The 16,834-nt window shown below is 42.9% G+C and overlaps 1 protein-coding gene across 1 annotated transcript in view; it reads left to right on the plus strand.

Moving 5' to 3' along the window:
• Positions 1–16,834, plus strand: part of KDM3B (lysine demethylase 3B) — a 120,497-nt gene that overhangs the window by 83,546 nt on the left and 20,117 nt on the right. Inside the window, exons 14-15 of the mRNA XM_065409234.1 lie at positions 2,119–2,398; positions 3,692–3,948. Of these exons, the coding sequence (XP_065265306.1) occupies positions 2,119–2,398; positions 3,692–3,948 (537 nt within the window). The remainder of the gene's footprint in view (positions 1–2,118; positions 2,399–3,691; positions 3,949–16,834) is intronic.

Here is a 16,834-nt window from a genome sequence, read left to right on the forward strand (position 1 = left end):
CAGGCACCTCTACGTGCTGTCTTCACCCCAAGCACTGGCTCCACAGCTCCCATTGGCCGGGAACCGCGGCCAATGAGAGCTGCAGGGGCAGTGCCTGCAGGCAGAGGCAGCATGCAGAGCTGCCTGGCTACGCCTCCGCCTAGGAGCTGAGGGATGTTGCTGCTTCCGGGGAGCCCCCCAAAGTAAGTGCTGTCCAGAGCCCTCACCACATCCCATTCCCCTGCCCCCTCCCACACCAAAACTAATGCTGCTGCTGGGAGAGGGGAGCATGGTGGCTCGAGACTGCCCCAGCAGCGGCCAGTGCGACTGGCCCAAGGGCTGCCTGAGTTACACGGGCAGCTCCCGGGCCAGGCGCACCAGCCGCTGCAGAAGTCACAGAGGTCATGGAAAGTCACAGAATCTGTGACCTCCGTGACAGACTCGCAGCCTTGGTCATGATAGAATAGTCTAACTATCACAGTGTCTGTAAAGAAAAACTGTCTCTCTGATCTGTTAGAATTCTCTGACTGTTTCAATACAGTCGTGGATAAAGGAGAAGCGGTTGATGTAACTATTTAGACTTTCAAAAGACCTTTGATAAAGTCCCACTCAAGAGACAGCCAAGGAAAATAATAATTAATGAGAAATAAGCTACAGTACTGTCATAAGTCAGAGTGGAATTAAATAGTTAATCTTTTGCCAGGATGAAAATTAACATCAGGGTGTCACAAGGTTCTGTAATAAGTCCAGTGTTTAATACGTTTTATTAATGATCTGGAAAGGGGAGTGAGTAGTGAGAGAGCAAAATTTTCTTGTAACAGTTATTTAAATAAGTCAGAGAAGATTGTTAGGAAGTTGAGACCTAACCACGCTAGGTGAATGGGCAGCATGATGACAAATGAAGCTCAATGTCTGCAAGTTGTGGGGAAAAAATTAAACTGCAATGGTCTAAAACTAAATAACTCTGGAGAGGGACCTGCGTGTCATTGTAGAGCTCAGTGAAGAGGCAGTGTGGTCTAGTGCAGTGCTTCTCAAGCTATCTGATGTGGGGAACCGGCAATTTTTTTTCCCAATGTGCCAGGGACCGGTGCCATATTATCCTATTCGACGCTCTCATGAGGAAACTCGCCGTGGACCGGCACTGTTCCGCAGACCACCACTTTGAGAAGCACTGCTCTAGTGGATAGAGCACTGGACTGGAACTCAGGAGTTCTGGTTCTATTCCTGACTTGGCCACTGGAGGGATAATGATGCTTACCTTTGTAAAGTGATTTGAGATCTACTGATGAAAAATAGTACATGAGAGAGAGGCATTTATTATTTCCTATTCACTTAATGAAAACCCCCACTCAATGTGAAGCTGCAGGAATGGAATGGGATTGAGAATAGTATAGAAAATCGTATAATACCTTTGTTTAAATCAGTGAATGCTGGATTAGATGAAGTGTGGGTCTGATCAATCTGGCATTTCATATGTGCCTGTGTTTTATTGCCAGTATGAAATATTTATTCAGATTTCTAAAATGGGACTATGGGCACCTATCCCGAGATGCCTATTCCATAAAATAAAAACACAAAGTAATGCAAAAAGACTGCTCATAAATATATCCTCATGTGTTAGTGTAGCACTTAAAGACCCCAGTTAGGTATCAGAACCCCATTGTCCTTGGCATATGATAAATGGTGAGCTCTTTATAGCAAGGACTGTTTAAGCATGTGGCAAGAGCTGATGAGTGGATAAGAAAAAAAGGGGGGGAGTTGTTGCAATGTTACTTTGCCCTTCTCAACTCCCCACAATCTCCATATTTATTGGCTCCACTGTGCTAGGTGATAGAGATGGATGCATACAGGCCTGTCCCAGATTAACATTCATAAAAGTACAGATCTGATTGGTCACTGAACATTCAAATCATGAAGGTCTTCAAGCCATTTCAAGAATCTTCATGGCTTTGGAGTTAGAAAATCAATAATCTCCACATTCTTTTAAGATGAAACATATTCAGCCTTCTACCAGCATCTCAGCCCACCATGTCATGTTGTTGTTGTCTGGTTAATTTTTTCCCCCAGTCCATCAAAAATGTAATTCCCTTCCCAAAGTCAGCATTTGACTGCAGCATGTGTGATCTTTTTTGTTTTTAGCTTCCCAGTATAAATCCTGGTGCATCAGCCTCTGGAAGTGAGGGCACCTTCTCCAGTGGGGCAGGGGCAGTAGGGTTGGGGCAGCTAGAAATGGACACTGATCCTAAACCTGAGGCCACAGATGGAAGAACTGAGGAGTCTGCAAAAACAGAGACCTCGCCAACCAGCAACCCCACTGAAACAAAATCTAGCAGGCCACTGTGTCCAGAAACATCCCCCTCATCAGCCTTGCACTGGCTTGCAGATTTAGCAACACAAAAAGCAAAAGAAGAAACAAAAGGTGAGGAAAAGATCTCCCCCTTAATGTTTGGGAGCAAAGGAGTGCTGCTTGGTTACCATCCTTGAAGGGAGTCCCTAGTGCTTAGGGAAGACCAGGGTCGTTCCTCTGCACTTGCCTCTTTGGATCTTTTTTCTTTAAATAGGGGTTAACCATGTAGAAACCTCCTGAAAGAGATTGTGAAGTAACATACATGCAGGAGCTGGAGGGATATGGGAGCGGGGAGGGAGGCTGGAGGGGTGGGCATATTTATCCAGTACCCATTCTGTTACATATGCTGTGTCTTTTCTGTGAGAGTATGTAGAAATGATCTCCTGATGTAAAGTCTGATTAACATTCACTTCAGATAAGAATTAGTTACTTTAAGGAAACTGGTGCTAAAATTAATGTTGGTGTTTGGCTTGCAATATAAAGAGTGCATTTCCTAAGCACCTAGAGGCTGAAGGTATGCTTAAGGAAGGGGTGTTCCAGTTGAAGACTTTAAACACACACACACGCACACACACCTACCTACCTACCTACCTACACATCAGGAAAGAAACGCTTCATTGCAGAAATATGTCTTACAGGATATAACTGTCAAGAGTATGACCTGTTCACAAAGGCAGCATTACACTCAAGACAGGCTGGGCTAGCTCTTGTATACTGTACATAGCTAGAAGTACAGGAATTATAGCACACAATTTTATATTTTGTTCATGGTTATCCGTGATAGACGTTTTTTTAACAATCCCAGAAAATCTCTTCTGTTTTCGCTTTTCAATTTCATGTTTACAAATGTTTCCTTAGTTCTATAGGCCTAATCAACAGTAGTGTTCTCTACTGCATTTAAAATCCTGCAAAAGGGTTTTGTTCATTCAGAAGAATCCAGAACTAATTTGGAAGGCGAAAGCATCAGTTGGTGAGCGTCTGATTCAAACAAGAGTGCAGTTCCTTGTAAATTAATAATTAAAAATAATAATAAAAATAATAAATAAAAAATTAAATACTTCAGGTCCAAATCATCTACTGGACCCTTCAAATTCTTAACCTACCACGATGTATTAAGGCTGTTGGTGAGGCATAGCTGAAACAGGATGCTTAAATTTGCAAAAGACGCCTCAGTGCCTCATCCAGTATTGTACAATATCATTCTTGAGCCTTAACATCCAGGTAAACTGTACTGTGATTTGTCACAGGATTATAGCCATGTTATATTGGAGGATAATACTTCGACAGTCCTCTTCACAGGACTTTCCCTTTTGTGGATCTTTAATGATGTTTGTCTCACCCAGTTGTGATTTATCTTCCTTACAGAAGCTGGATCCCTGAGATCGGTGCTCAATAAAGAATCCCATTCGCCCTTTGGATTGGATTCCTTCAACTCCAGTACAAAGGTTTCTCCATTAACCCCCAAATTGTTTAATAGTCTCTTGTTGGGCCCAGTTGCATCTAGTAACAAAGCTGAAGGCTCCAGTCTCAGAGATCTGCTACACTCTGGGCCAGGAAAGCTGCCCCAGGTCCCACTAGATACAGGAATCCCTTTTCCTCCAGTCTTTGCTGCAGCTTCCACGGTGAGTAATGTTGTCTTTCCTGCCTTTTTTCCTGCAAAGGGGACTGTTCTAAGGGGAATTCCTTAGGGTCTATCAGTTTTATTTATATTTCAACATAATTATTTTGGAACACGTGGTAGAAACAAACGCATTATTTTTCAAAAGAGCTGTAAGTTTTAACACAGTTGTTAGTTTTATGGGGCTTCATCTGGTGCAGTCATGGAGAAATTCTGCGAGGGAGGAAGCAGTTAGTTAGGTACTGCTTCTCCATAAAAGCTTGATTTTAGAAGCAGTCTTTTCTCAGAGGTCCTGCTTTATTTAAGTCCATTTTATCTCTGGTGTTGGTTGTGGGGATCCAGCTATGGGACGAACTTCTAGAGGTGATTAGGTAAATCTAGAGTCTGAGTGTCATGAGAAACAATGCAAAACTTTCCTCTTTAAAAACGCCTTTCTGTCCAAAGAACGACACACCACATTGACACACACCCTTCTACTAAAAAACAACCCCAACAAACCTCTTCCCCCAAAAAATTAATGAAGAAAACCTAAACAATCAAAACCAAAAACGCTACCCCAACTGGACTTTTTACCACAAAAAGAAAAGCCAGAGGTTCCATGAAATCCACTAGGGACTTAACTGTTGCTGTTGCTGTTGATTTTTATGTGGAAGGTACTCAAATTATGCTGATGGCTGGTGGCAGACAGATAATGCAACTGAAGAACAAGGAGATAGTGCCTGTCTAATATTTATAGTAGGATACTTGAACTTTGCTTCAGTTAGGGAATATGGGGTCTTAACAACTTAAGTTGTTTGCCATTGGTGGAGAGAAGAATGGAATGTGTTAAAAGGGAGAGGCGTTCATTGGCACAGAAAACCAAGGCCAATAGTTGTGAATAGATTTTTAAAAGGCTCTGAAAATATTGACACTAAGAATATATGTAGTTCTGCAGACTAAGATGATGCAGGTGATCATCACATGATTCAAAGCAAAGGGATTACTTCATGGGTCAGGACGGAATGTCCTATGCTCACCCCATTTTCCTTAACCACATACTCTCCCTAGCAACACTGTGACGAGGTGCATTATCAGAATTGGCAGTTTTCACTGCTGCTCTTCAAATGCACAGATAGGGCACAGTTAAGATTGTTTAAGTGCCTGGTGGTGACGCCATGCAGTATTCATATGATTAAGACAGTGGTTCTCAACCTTTTCCATACAGGTACTGAACCAGGCCCCCCTGACAGTTAGCAATAAGGGGCACAAAATTCTGCTCCTGAAGAGAAGCATTCAGAGCAAGCCAGTGCTGGTCAGTGAAATATTCACAAGAGCAGAGCCAAATGCATCAAGAAAAATCTATTGTTGCTTCTCAAACACTCAATTAAAAACTTCGCTACGTGAAAGCCAATGAAGTTCAGTATGGAGTAAGAAAGGCCAATGTCAAGTACCCATTTCTTTATGTAAGATATCAAAGAGGCCTGTACTAGGCTTTCCTTTATTAAAATTCACAACTTTTACAGCCTCTTTCAGTTTCACTTGCATCTGCCTTGCCTCAAAAACTTCCCAGTGAATTGAACAGGGAGTCCAAATGGCTTGGAGTGCAATCAGCAAGATTCTAGTAACAAGGTTACACATCATTGCCAATCCAACCCTTCTGGAAAGATGATTGTCACAAAGCTTCAAAGACCCTTTTGCCCCCATACCATGTGCTCTCAGTCCACTGTAAAGCAGGCAGTCCTCATCTATGGCTCGTTCCCACTAAGACCGTATATATGATAGCTCGGGGAAAATGCACATGTAGTTTCATACAGTTGTATTGAGAAATATTGGCCCTGAACAGTATAAACAGCTGTTCCTGAACATCTGCAGCCATGTCATGGTTTTGTCAATTGACTGCATAATTGGAGAGGGAAATAGCTTTGAATTGACTGGCAATAGCAGATCCCAGTATAATATTGATATTCAAGACATAGGGTGTAATCATTGTTTTCCCAATTATGAAGGTTGGCTGCTTTCAGTACTCACTGTGACACGAAGTATGATGTTTGAAGGGCTTCCTGTCCTGCAACGGGCTTGCACCCCTCCCAGCTTGGTGTCATCTGCAGATTTTTATAAGCATACTCTCCACTAATGAAAATACTGAATAGTACTAGACCCAGGACTGACCTCTCTATGGGACTCCACATAATGTGCCCTCAAGGTTTGACAATGAACAATTGATAAATCCTCTTTGAGTGTTGTCTTTCAACCAGTTGTGCACCCACCTTGTAGTAATTTAATCTAGACCACACATCCATAGTTTGGTTATGAGAATGTCATGATGGAGTATGTCAGAAGCATTACTAAAATCAAGACATATCACATCTACTGCTCCCCCCTCCCATCCACTCGGCCAGTAACCCTGTCAAAGAAGGCAATTATGTCTGTCAAACCTGTTTTGTTTTGTTTTTTCCCTTGACACATTCATGCTGGCTATTGCTTGCTACCATATTATCCTCTAGGTGTTTAAGAATTGTTTAATTTATTCCAGTTTCTCTCCAGGTATAGAAGTTGAGCTGACTGGCCTATAATTCCCTGGGTTTTCTTTGTTCCCCTTTTCAAAGATACATACTCTGTTTGTTTGTTTGCCTTTCTCCAGTCCTCTGGGGCATCACCAATCCTCCATGAGTTTTCAAAGATAATCGCTAGCGGTTCTGAGATTCTTTCAGGTAGTTCCTTAAGTACCCTAGGATGAAAGTTATCAGGCCCTGCTGATTTTTATTTATCTAAATATTCTTTAACTATCTAACTTATCTAAATATTCTTTAACCCATTCTTTCTCTACTTTGGCTTATCTTCCTTCTTGTTAATATTGTGTTTAGTATCTGTTCACAATTAACCGTTTTAGTGAGGATTGAAGCAAACCAGGCTTTAAACACTTCTTGATGTCATCCACTATTAGCTCGCCTTCTTAATCTTTCTCTTGTTCCTAACGTATTTACAGAACCTCTTTTTGTTGTGTTTTCCGTCCCTGGCTAGGTGTAACTCATTTTGTGTGTCATGTTCAGTGGGTAGTTTTTTAGAAGATATTTAGGGATTAATGGTCTTTCTTTTATTTTAATAATTGAAATTTTCAGTTACTCCTGTTCGAAATGTCTGCCCTCTCTCATTGTTGTCAATGGGACTGAAGCCAACAGGTACCATCAGGGAAGATGGTCCATCCCTATGCTGTGAAAAGCTGGAGACACTCCATCCCACTGAGAACGATGAGAGACACAAAATGTACCCTTCTCAAAATGGTCACCAACTGTGAGGGCACTGTGGCTTTAGTCCCATTAACAATAGGAGATGATCACCATTTTGAAAGAAGGGAGGAGTTCTTGGAGTTCTCTGAAGTAGAACATTGCACCCTTCAGCCTCTACTGAAGGAGAAAGTTTCCATTATGAAGAATAACAGAAAGAATCACCATTAATTCTGTGGGGGGAAAAGTGAACTCAAGACTGCACTATAGTGAAATGAGTAACTTTTTGGGAAGTTTGAAGAATTTGTGGTGATCTTATTGAGATTAGGAGCTGAAAAATCTGTCACTACGCAAAATTTATTAAAAGAACATAGAACATAAGAACATAAGAAAGGCCGTACCGGGTCAGACCAAAGGTCCATCTAGCCCAGTATCCTGTCTACCGACAGTGGCCAATGCCAGGTGCCCCAGAGGGAGTGAACCTAACAGGCAATGATCAAGTGATCTCTCTCCTGCCATCCATCTCCACCCTCTGACAGACAGAGGCTAGGGACACCATTCTTTACCCGTCCTGGGTAATAGCCATTAATGGACTTAACCACCATGAATTTATCCAGTTCTCTTTTAAACTCACTTTTAATTTTAATTCCCAATCTAATTAACAAATTTACTTATAAAATCTCAGAAAATTCATTCTGTTACTCAAGGTAATCTTGGGAACTATATGCTATACTTCTCATACATAAGATCAGATCATAGTCATATAAATGTAGGACTGAAAGGGACCTCGATAGGTCATCTAGTCCAGCCTCCTGAACTGAGGCAGAACTAAGTATTATCTATTCTTAAAAACTCCACAACCTCCTTAGGTAATTTGTTTCAGTGCTTAACTACCCTTAACAGTTTGGAAGTGTTTCCTAATGTCTAACCTAAATCTCCCTTGCTGCAATTTAAACCCATTACTACTTGTCCTAGTCTCAGTGGATAAGGAGAAAAGTTTACCATCCTTCTCTTTCTAACAACCTTTTACATACTTGAAGATTATCATCATGTCTCCCCTTAGTCTTCTTTTCTCCAGATTAAACACTCAATTTTTTCAGTCTTTCCTCATAGGTCATGTTTTCTAGACCTTTGATCATTTTTGTTGCTCTCCTCTGGACTTTCTCCAGTTTGTCCACATCTTCCTGAAGTGTGGTCACCCAGAACTGGACACAGTACTCCAGTTGAGGCCTTTTCAGTGCTGAGTAGAGTGGAAGAATTATTTCTTGTCTTGCTTACAACACTCCTACTACTATATCCCAGAATGATGTTCCCTTATTTACTGTTGCAAAAAAAAAAAAAAGAATATAAGAATGGCCATAATGGGTCAGACCAATGGTCCATCTAGCTCAGTATCCTCTCTTCTGACAGCAGTCAGCTTCCAGAAGCTTCAAAGGGAATGAACAGAACACAGCTATTTTCAAGTGATCCATCCCCTGTGATCCACTCCCAGCTTCTGGCAGTCACAGGCTAGGGACACCTGGAACATGGCTTTGCGTCTCTGACCATCTTGCCTCATAGCCATTGATGGACCTATCCTACATGAATTTACCTAATTCTTTTTTTAACCCAATTATACTTTTGGCTTCACAACATCCTCTGGCAATGAGTTCCACAGATTGACTGTGAATTGTGTGCGGACGTACTTCCTTATGTTTGTTTTTAACCTGCTGTCTATTAATTTCATTGTGTGACCCTCGTTCTTGTATGAAGGGGTAAATAACAATTGGTTTCTCTACACCACTCATGATTTTATGGACCTCTATCATATCAATGGTTAATCATCTCTTTTCTAAGATGAACATTCCCACTCGTCTAAATCTTTCTTCATATAGAAGCTGTTCCCTACCCCATATCATTTTTGTTGCCCTTCTCTGTACCTTTTCCAAATCAAATATATTCTGAAATGAGTCGACCAGAACTGCATGCAGTATTCAAGATGTGGGTGAACCATGGATTTATATAGTGGCATTATGATATTTTGTCTTATTATCTATCCCTTTTCTAATGGTTCCTAACATTGTTACCTTTTTCGACTGCCACTGCACATTGAGTGGATGTTTTCAGAGAGCTACCCATAATGACTCCAAAATCTACTTCTTGAGTGTTAATAGCTAGTTTAGACCCCATCATTTTGTATGTATAGTTGGGATTGTTTTCCAATGTGCATTACTTTGGACTTACCAACACTGAATGTCATCTGCCATTTTGTTGCCCTGTCACCCAGTTTAATGAGATCCCTTTGTAACTGTTTGCAATTAGCTTTGGACTTTACTATGTTGGGTAGTTTAGTATCCTCTGCCAGCTTTGCCACCTCATTGTTCACCTCCTTTTCCACATCATTTATGAATATGTTGAACAGCATAAGTCCCAGTACAGATCTTTGTGAGACCCTGCTATTTACCTCTTTCCATTGTGAAAACTCACCATTTATTCCTACCCTTTGTTTCCTATCTTTTAAACAGTTACTGATCCATGAGAGGACCATTCCTCTCATCCAATGACTGCTCACTTTGCTTAAGAGCCTTTGGTGAGGAACCTTGTCAAAGGCTTTCTGAAAGTCCACATACACTATATGACTGGATCTCCTTTGTCCACATGCTTGTTGACTCGCTCAAAGAATTTTAATAGATTGGTGAGGCATGATTTCCCTTTACAAGAGCTGTGTGAACTCTTCCCCAACATATACTGTATTATCTGTGTATCTGATCATTCTGTTCTTTACTATATTTTTAACCAGTTTGCTTGGTACTGAAGTTATGCTTATTGTGGAAAGAGAGCGCCTGAGCCATGAGGCCTGGTATAAGAGGCCTGAACTAAAGTAGTAGTTGGGCCCCAATGAAATAAAGCAAAGTTAGCAGAAGTCAGGCCCAGTTACATAACATGCTTGCTTGTACATTTACAGGACCTGGCAAGAACAGGCCTGGTATTGCAAAACCACAAACATTCCTAAGAAGTGCTAAGCACAGGACATTCATGTAAACACATTCCAGAAGAGTGGTACCAGGACACCCCGATACCAAGTATGGTATGAACACACTCCCTGAAGACCACAGGGACATACTGACCCCTCCTAAAGATAAAGTCAAGATGACCGCATAATGGATAGAGATGTTTTGATAGAATCAACATGTCTAAGATAAAAGGTGGTAACTAGCCACATCAGAGGGATAATACATAACTTGTTTGTATCAGTGTAAAAAGAAGGGTTTCAGAGGGGGTGTCTTTGTCCAGCCGAGGGGGGAATGGAAAGTCCTGCCATTCACTGAGCTGTGTCCATAGCATATATGTGCTGGTGCTAGTGTAACTATAGACATTGATCCGGGGAGCTAGGACCATGCTTTGTTGACAATAAACCTGGCCAACTTCCTTCACTACAGAACCAAGTCTGTGGTCTTTCTGGGCAGTTCAGTCGGAGTCTGCTGTACAGGCTATCTGACCAGAGCCAGTGCAGCATGCAGAGAGAACACACACACAACAAACTGACTACACTTACCAGCCTGTAATTGCCAGGATCACCTCTGGAGCCTTTTTAAAAAATCAGCATTATATTAGCTATTCTCCAGTCATCTGGTACAGAAGCTGATTTAAGCAATAAGTTACATACCATAGTTAGTAGTGGTGCAATTTCACATTTGAGTTCCTTCAGAATTCTTGGGTGAATACCATCTGGTCCTGGTGACTTATTACTGTTTAATTTATCAGTTTGTTTCAAATCCACCTCTATTGATGCCTCATCCTTGGACAGTCACTCAGATTTGTCACCTTAAAAGAATGGCCCAGGTGTGGGAATCTGTCACATCTTCTGTAGTGAAGACGGAGGCAAAGAATTCGTTTAGCTTCTCTGCAGCAGCTTTGTCTTCCCTGAGTACTCCTTTATAACTTTGATTGTCCAGTGGCCCCACTAATTGTTTGGTAGGCTTCCTGCTTCTGGTGTACTTCAAATTTTTTGTTGTTAGTTTGTGTGTCTTTTGTGAGTTGCTCTTCAGATTCTTTTTTGGCCTGCCTAATTATATTTATATTTGACTTGCCACAGTTTATATTCCTTCTATTTTCCTCAGTAGGATATGACTTCCAAATTTTTAAAGGATGCCTTTTTGCCTCTAACCATCCCTTTTACTCTTCTGTGTAGTCATGGTGGCATTTTTTTGGTCCTCTTTTATTTTTTTATTATAATAATAATTATTATTTACTATTATTATTATTAGGGGTACACATTTGGTTGGAGCCTTCTCTAGTGTTCTTTAATAATTTCTATGCAGCTTGCAGGTATCTCACTTTTGTGACTGTTCCTTTTAATTTCCATTTAACTAGTTTCCTTATTGTTTTAAAGTAAAATGCTAGTGGGTTTCTTTGGCATTTTTCCCTCTGCAAGAATGTTAAATTTAATTACAATAGGGTCACTGTAAGTGAGTGGTTCAGCTATATTCACCTCTTGGACCAGATGCTGTGCTCCACTTAAGACTAAATCAAGAATTGCCTCTCCTCTTGTGGGTTCCAGGACTAGCTGCTCCAAGAAGCAGTCATTCATCGTGTCTAGAAATTTTATCTCTGCATCCCACTCTCTGGTGACATGCACCTAGTCAATATGAGGATAGTTGAAATCCCCCATTATTGGGTTTTCTGTTTTTGTAGCCTCTTTAACCTCACTAAGCATTTCACAATCACCACCACCATCCTGGTCAGGTGGTCAGTAGTATATTCCTACTGTTACACACTTATTATTCAAGCATGGAATTTTTATCCATAGAGATTCTATGGAGCAGTTTGATTCATGCAAGTTTTTTACTTTATTTGACTCTATGCTTTTTCACACATAATATCATTCCCCCACCAGCACGACCTATGCTGTCATTCCGATATATTTTATTCACGGGTATTACCGTGTCCCTCTGATTATCCTGATTCCATCAAGTTTTTGTGATGCCTATTATATCAATATCCTCATTTTAATACCAGGCACTCAAGTTCACCCATCTTAGTATCTTAGCATATGTATACAAACACTTATGAAATCTATCAATATTTAGTTGTCTGCCTTAAAGTGATGTAATTGAATGGGACTCTTTTTTGTTTGACTGTTTCTCTTCAGTTCCCGTTTGCACTTTATCAACTTCTATCCTATCATCTTTTAAAGGGACACTCTATATCCTATTATAAATCCACCCCGAGGGATGTTTCTGTCCGAACCGTATGCTCTTCAACACCTGTGGCTTTCACCCAACCCTTAGTTTTGAAACTCCTCTATTACCTCTTTAATTTTACATGGTAGGAGTCTGGGTCTGTTTTGGTTTAGATGGAGCCCATTCTTCCTGTATAGACTCCTCCTTTCCCAAAATGCTCCCTTGTTCCGAATAAACCTGAATCCCTCCTCCCAACACCATAGTCTCATCCACACATTGAGAACCTGCAGTTCTGCCTGTCTAACTGGCCCTGCTTATGGAACTGGAAGCATTTGAGAATGCTGCCATGGAGGTCCTGGACTTGAATCTCTTACGTAGCAGCCTAAATTTGGTCTCCAGGACTTCTCTCCTACCTTTCCCTACGTCATTGGTACCTACCTGTACTACAACTACCAGCTTCTCCCCAGCACTGCACATGTGTCTATTTAGATGTCTCAAGAGGTCCACAACCTTTGCACCAGTCAGGCAATTAACCATGCGGTTCTCCAAGTCCTCTAAAATCCAACTATCTATATTTTTAATAGTCAAATCCCCCATTACTATTTCCTGTCTTTCCTAATGACTGTGGTCCTCTCCCCAGGAGGGGTATCCTCGGTGCGAGAGGGTACCATGACATCTGCTGGAAGGAGGATTCTCAACTACAGGATCATTTCCCATTACATTGTTGACTCATATTCACTTTGTGATCCACTATAACCCTCAGATCCCTTTCTATAGTACTCCTTCCTAGGCAGTCATTTCCCATTTTGTATTTGTGCAATTGATTGTTCCTTCCTAAGTGTAGTACTTTGCATTTGTCCTAATTGAAGGACATTTGTCATCCTGTTTATTTCAGACCACTTCTCTAGTTTGTCAAGATGATTTTGAATTCTAATGTTGAATCTCTGCTTTAAGTGCAAAACTTAATCAAGTTAAAACATAGTATGTTCAGCCATTGATACGTGTTATCAATAATGCATACGGGGGAGGGGAAATTAAGGTTGAATAGCCCTTCTTCTGGAAAGATTCATAGAGAGGAAAGATTCATTTTAAAGCCAGAAAGAGGACAATGATCTAGTCTGACCTGCATAACACAAGCCATTAAAATCTTACCCCGTTGTTTCTTCATCAAGTCTAAACTTCTTTTTGAGCAATAGCATATCTTTTAGTATGATCTCCAGTCTTGATTTAAAGACTTCAGCTGATAGAGAATCCACCATGTCCATCACCTTAAATTGTTCCAGTGGCTAATTACTTTCTTTAAAATGTGTGCCTTTATTTCTAAAGTCTGAATTTGTCTAGCTTCAGCTTCCAATTTATGCATTGTCTGCTAGATTAAAGAACCATCTGCTATCAGAAATCTCTTCTCTATGAAGGTGCTTATATAACATGATCAACTGACTTCTTAACCTTCCCTTGGATAAACTAAATAGATTGAGCTTAAGTCTCCCACTATAAGACATGTTTACCAGACCTCAAATCATTCTTTTAGCTCTATTTTGAACCTTTATCCAAATTTTCAGTCCTTTTTGAAGTGTGAACACCAGAACTGGACACAGTATTCAAGTAATGGTCTCACTAATGCTATATTTGGAAATAATAATCCTGGGGGAATTCTGCGCCAAAAAAATTTAAAATTCTGCACACACTATTTTAAAATTCTGCATATTTTATTTGTCAAAATAACACAATATAATCACACTAGCTTCAATTATTTTTGGTCATTTATTTCAAAATACTTGTCAGTAAGTATGTCTGTAATGACACAGACAACAAAAAAGATTCAGGAAATATTTTTTGACAAATAGTTTCCTTACTAGGCATAGTAATACAGAACTCTTGAGTAATTGATTTAAACTACAATATACTACAGAACTGTATTTCCCGCACCCTTCAGAAGCCGTGCAAAGGCTTGGAGGAGTTGGGGGTAACGGAGGAGCTGAGGGAGAGGGAAGTAAATTGCTGGGAAGGAGCCTGGGTGTGAACTTGGAGGGTTGTTGGGTATGGGTGGAAAAAGTATGGAACAAGGGGTTTTTTTGGGGGGGGAGGGGGGAGGACGGATTGTTAGGAAGCTTCCCCCTGCAGATGCTGGTGGACCCCGGCCCATTCAGTCGGCACATTTGCCCCTGTCCCCATGTGTTTCTGCACTCCCATGTGTCCTTGCACCTGCTATCCACATGTCCCTCCATCCCCACTCAGACACCCATTCCCATGTGGTCCTGCACCCCCTCCCCTGTCCCTATGTGGCTGTGTACCCCCTCCCCCATTCCCATGTTTCTGTGCCCCCACCCAGCCACTCCCCTGTCCCTAGGTGTCCCTGTGCCCCCTCCCCCTGTCCCCATGTGTCTTTGCCCCCACTCAGACACCCTCTGTCCCTGTGTAGCTCTGCACGCCTCCCCCATCACCATGTGGCCCTTGCCTCCACTCCCATTCAGCCCCTGCTCCAGTCTGTCCTCCTCCACTAGCCCTTATGAGCCTCTATCTGACCCTCCCCCCAGCACTCCATGCTGTCTGTCTCCCCATAGCCACTTTCTCTTGACCTGGCCCACTGTGAAGAAGGCAGGCCTCTTTCTCTTCCCTCGCGGACTGGGAGCTGCTGCTTTGTTCTATTGCTACAGTGCCCTCTGGTGGGCAAAAGGGGGAACTGCAACAACATTTCAGCAGAAGCTTTTTTCTGCACAAAAAATTAAAAATATTCAAGGCTCATTAATTATGCACGCACGCAGTAGCACAGAATTCCCCCAGGTGTAGAATACTGCCTCCCTACTCCTACTTGGTATTTCCCTGCTTATATATCAGAGGATCACATTTGGCCTCTTAGCTGGGAAGTGAGGGGAACATGAACAACAAAAGCAAGAAATCGAAGTTACACTTTGTGTGTTTAATATTTTTTAAATATTACAATGAAATACAGGAGAAAACTAATTTTCTTCGCATGATTGCACATGTCCATTCCGATTTAAGTATGTGAGCGCCCCGAGCACAGCTGTTGGAGATTTTTTCCCCTAGTGGTATCCGTAGGCTCAGCACTAGCACCCCCTGGTGTCGCGCACTCATAGTGCCAGTGTAAGGGGCTCCTGCCGAGCCCACACTCCTCAGTTCCTTCTTCCCCCCTTTGCCTTGAGCAAAGTGCTTTTAGTGGTTTCCACTGTTCCTTCATTGTAAATAGTTAGTTTCATAGTGTAGTAGTTCTAGTAGTTTAGTTTAGGACTGTGATTCCTCTCCATATTCAGAGAGGTGGTGCATCCCTCCCCCGGTACCAGGGCGCCGGGGTTTAAACTCTTTGTGCGGCAAGCCTATGCCTACTAGTTACCCTCACTTGAGTTGTCTCAAGTGTTTGGGAGAGGGTCATAGAAAAGAGCACTGCAACATCTGCCGGGAATTTAAGCCCCGTACGCAGGACACAGCAGCAAGGCTGAAAGTCCACTTATGGAGGTGGCACTGAGACCCACCTCGGAGCCAAGATTGGACTCGGCGCCGAGTACTTCGGCATCAGTGCAAAGTGCACTGCCAGCAGCTAGGGGCTCTCGGCACCGGTCCTCCTCACCAGTGCTGAAGAAGAAGCAGCGCCAGGGCCACCGGGAGAAGACTCGCTTGCCAGCACTGAAGGCAGACAAGTGAGCATAGCGGGATAGAGCGAGACCTGTGCCGGGCCGTTCTCCCTCCTCGGCACCATGAAAACAGCTGGCAGAGACACCAGTGCCGGCACCACAGACCCCAGTAGCACTTGACTAACCTATGGCTCCGCACCGGGCGGACCAGTTTGCAATGCCATTGACCCCGGAAGCCTACGCCACCGCTAAGGAGCTAATGACTCTGTCGGTGCCGAGTCCGGCTGGGACACAGGAGGCGGCACCAGCAACGCCACCCAGCGGCACCGAGGCATTGACCGCTTTTAAGCTGGTTTCAAGACCAGTCTCTAGGGGAAATCTTCCCCTCCCCCCCCTTTCCCCTTCATTGCCTCGTCAGAAATGTCTCCATGGCACCGATTGCTGGCACAGGAGGATAGGCCCCACCGTGGTCACCTAGGTCATCCGCCCTCAGCGTCTTTGTCAAGCTCTGACTCGGGATCCGATTATTCGAGACATTGGCACCAAAGGGAAGTTCCACACCAGTCCCCACGGACAATGCTGCCATTGGGAGCGCCAGGAGCAGGAATGACCCAAGGGACCTGGCCGATGTGCCCCTGCAGTGGCCTTTTTGGAACCCATGGGGGCTTCCCCCAGGCCAAGGGATCGGCTCACACTGCTCCTACTCAGTGTGCTCAGAGACTGTAGCGGCACCAGTGGTGCACAGAGATACCCCAGAGCCGACCCCTGGGACCAGTGCAGGAGCAGATCCCAGCACCGTTGCTGGTGCCAATACCAGTACCCAAGTCTGTGAACCTAGGGAAGAGGCAGCAGGGGATGCTATGGCAGCGCATGTCTCTTCCTCAACATCTCCAGAGGACGAGCTCATGCTCAGAGTCTTCCCCACCGCAGGACGA

Source organism: Emys orbicularis, chromosome 8, assembly GCF_028017835.1.
Source record: "Emys orbicularis isolate rEmyOrb1 chromosome 8, rEmyOrb1.hap1, whole genome shotgun sequence".
Lineage (NCBI taxonomy): Eukaryota > Metazoa > Chordata > Testudines > Emydidae > Emys > Emys orbicularis.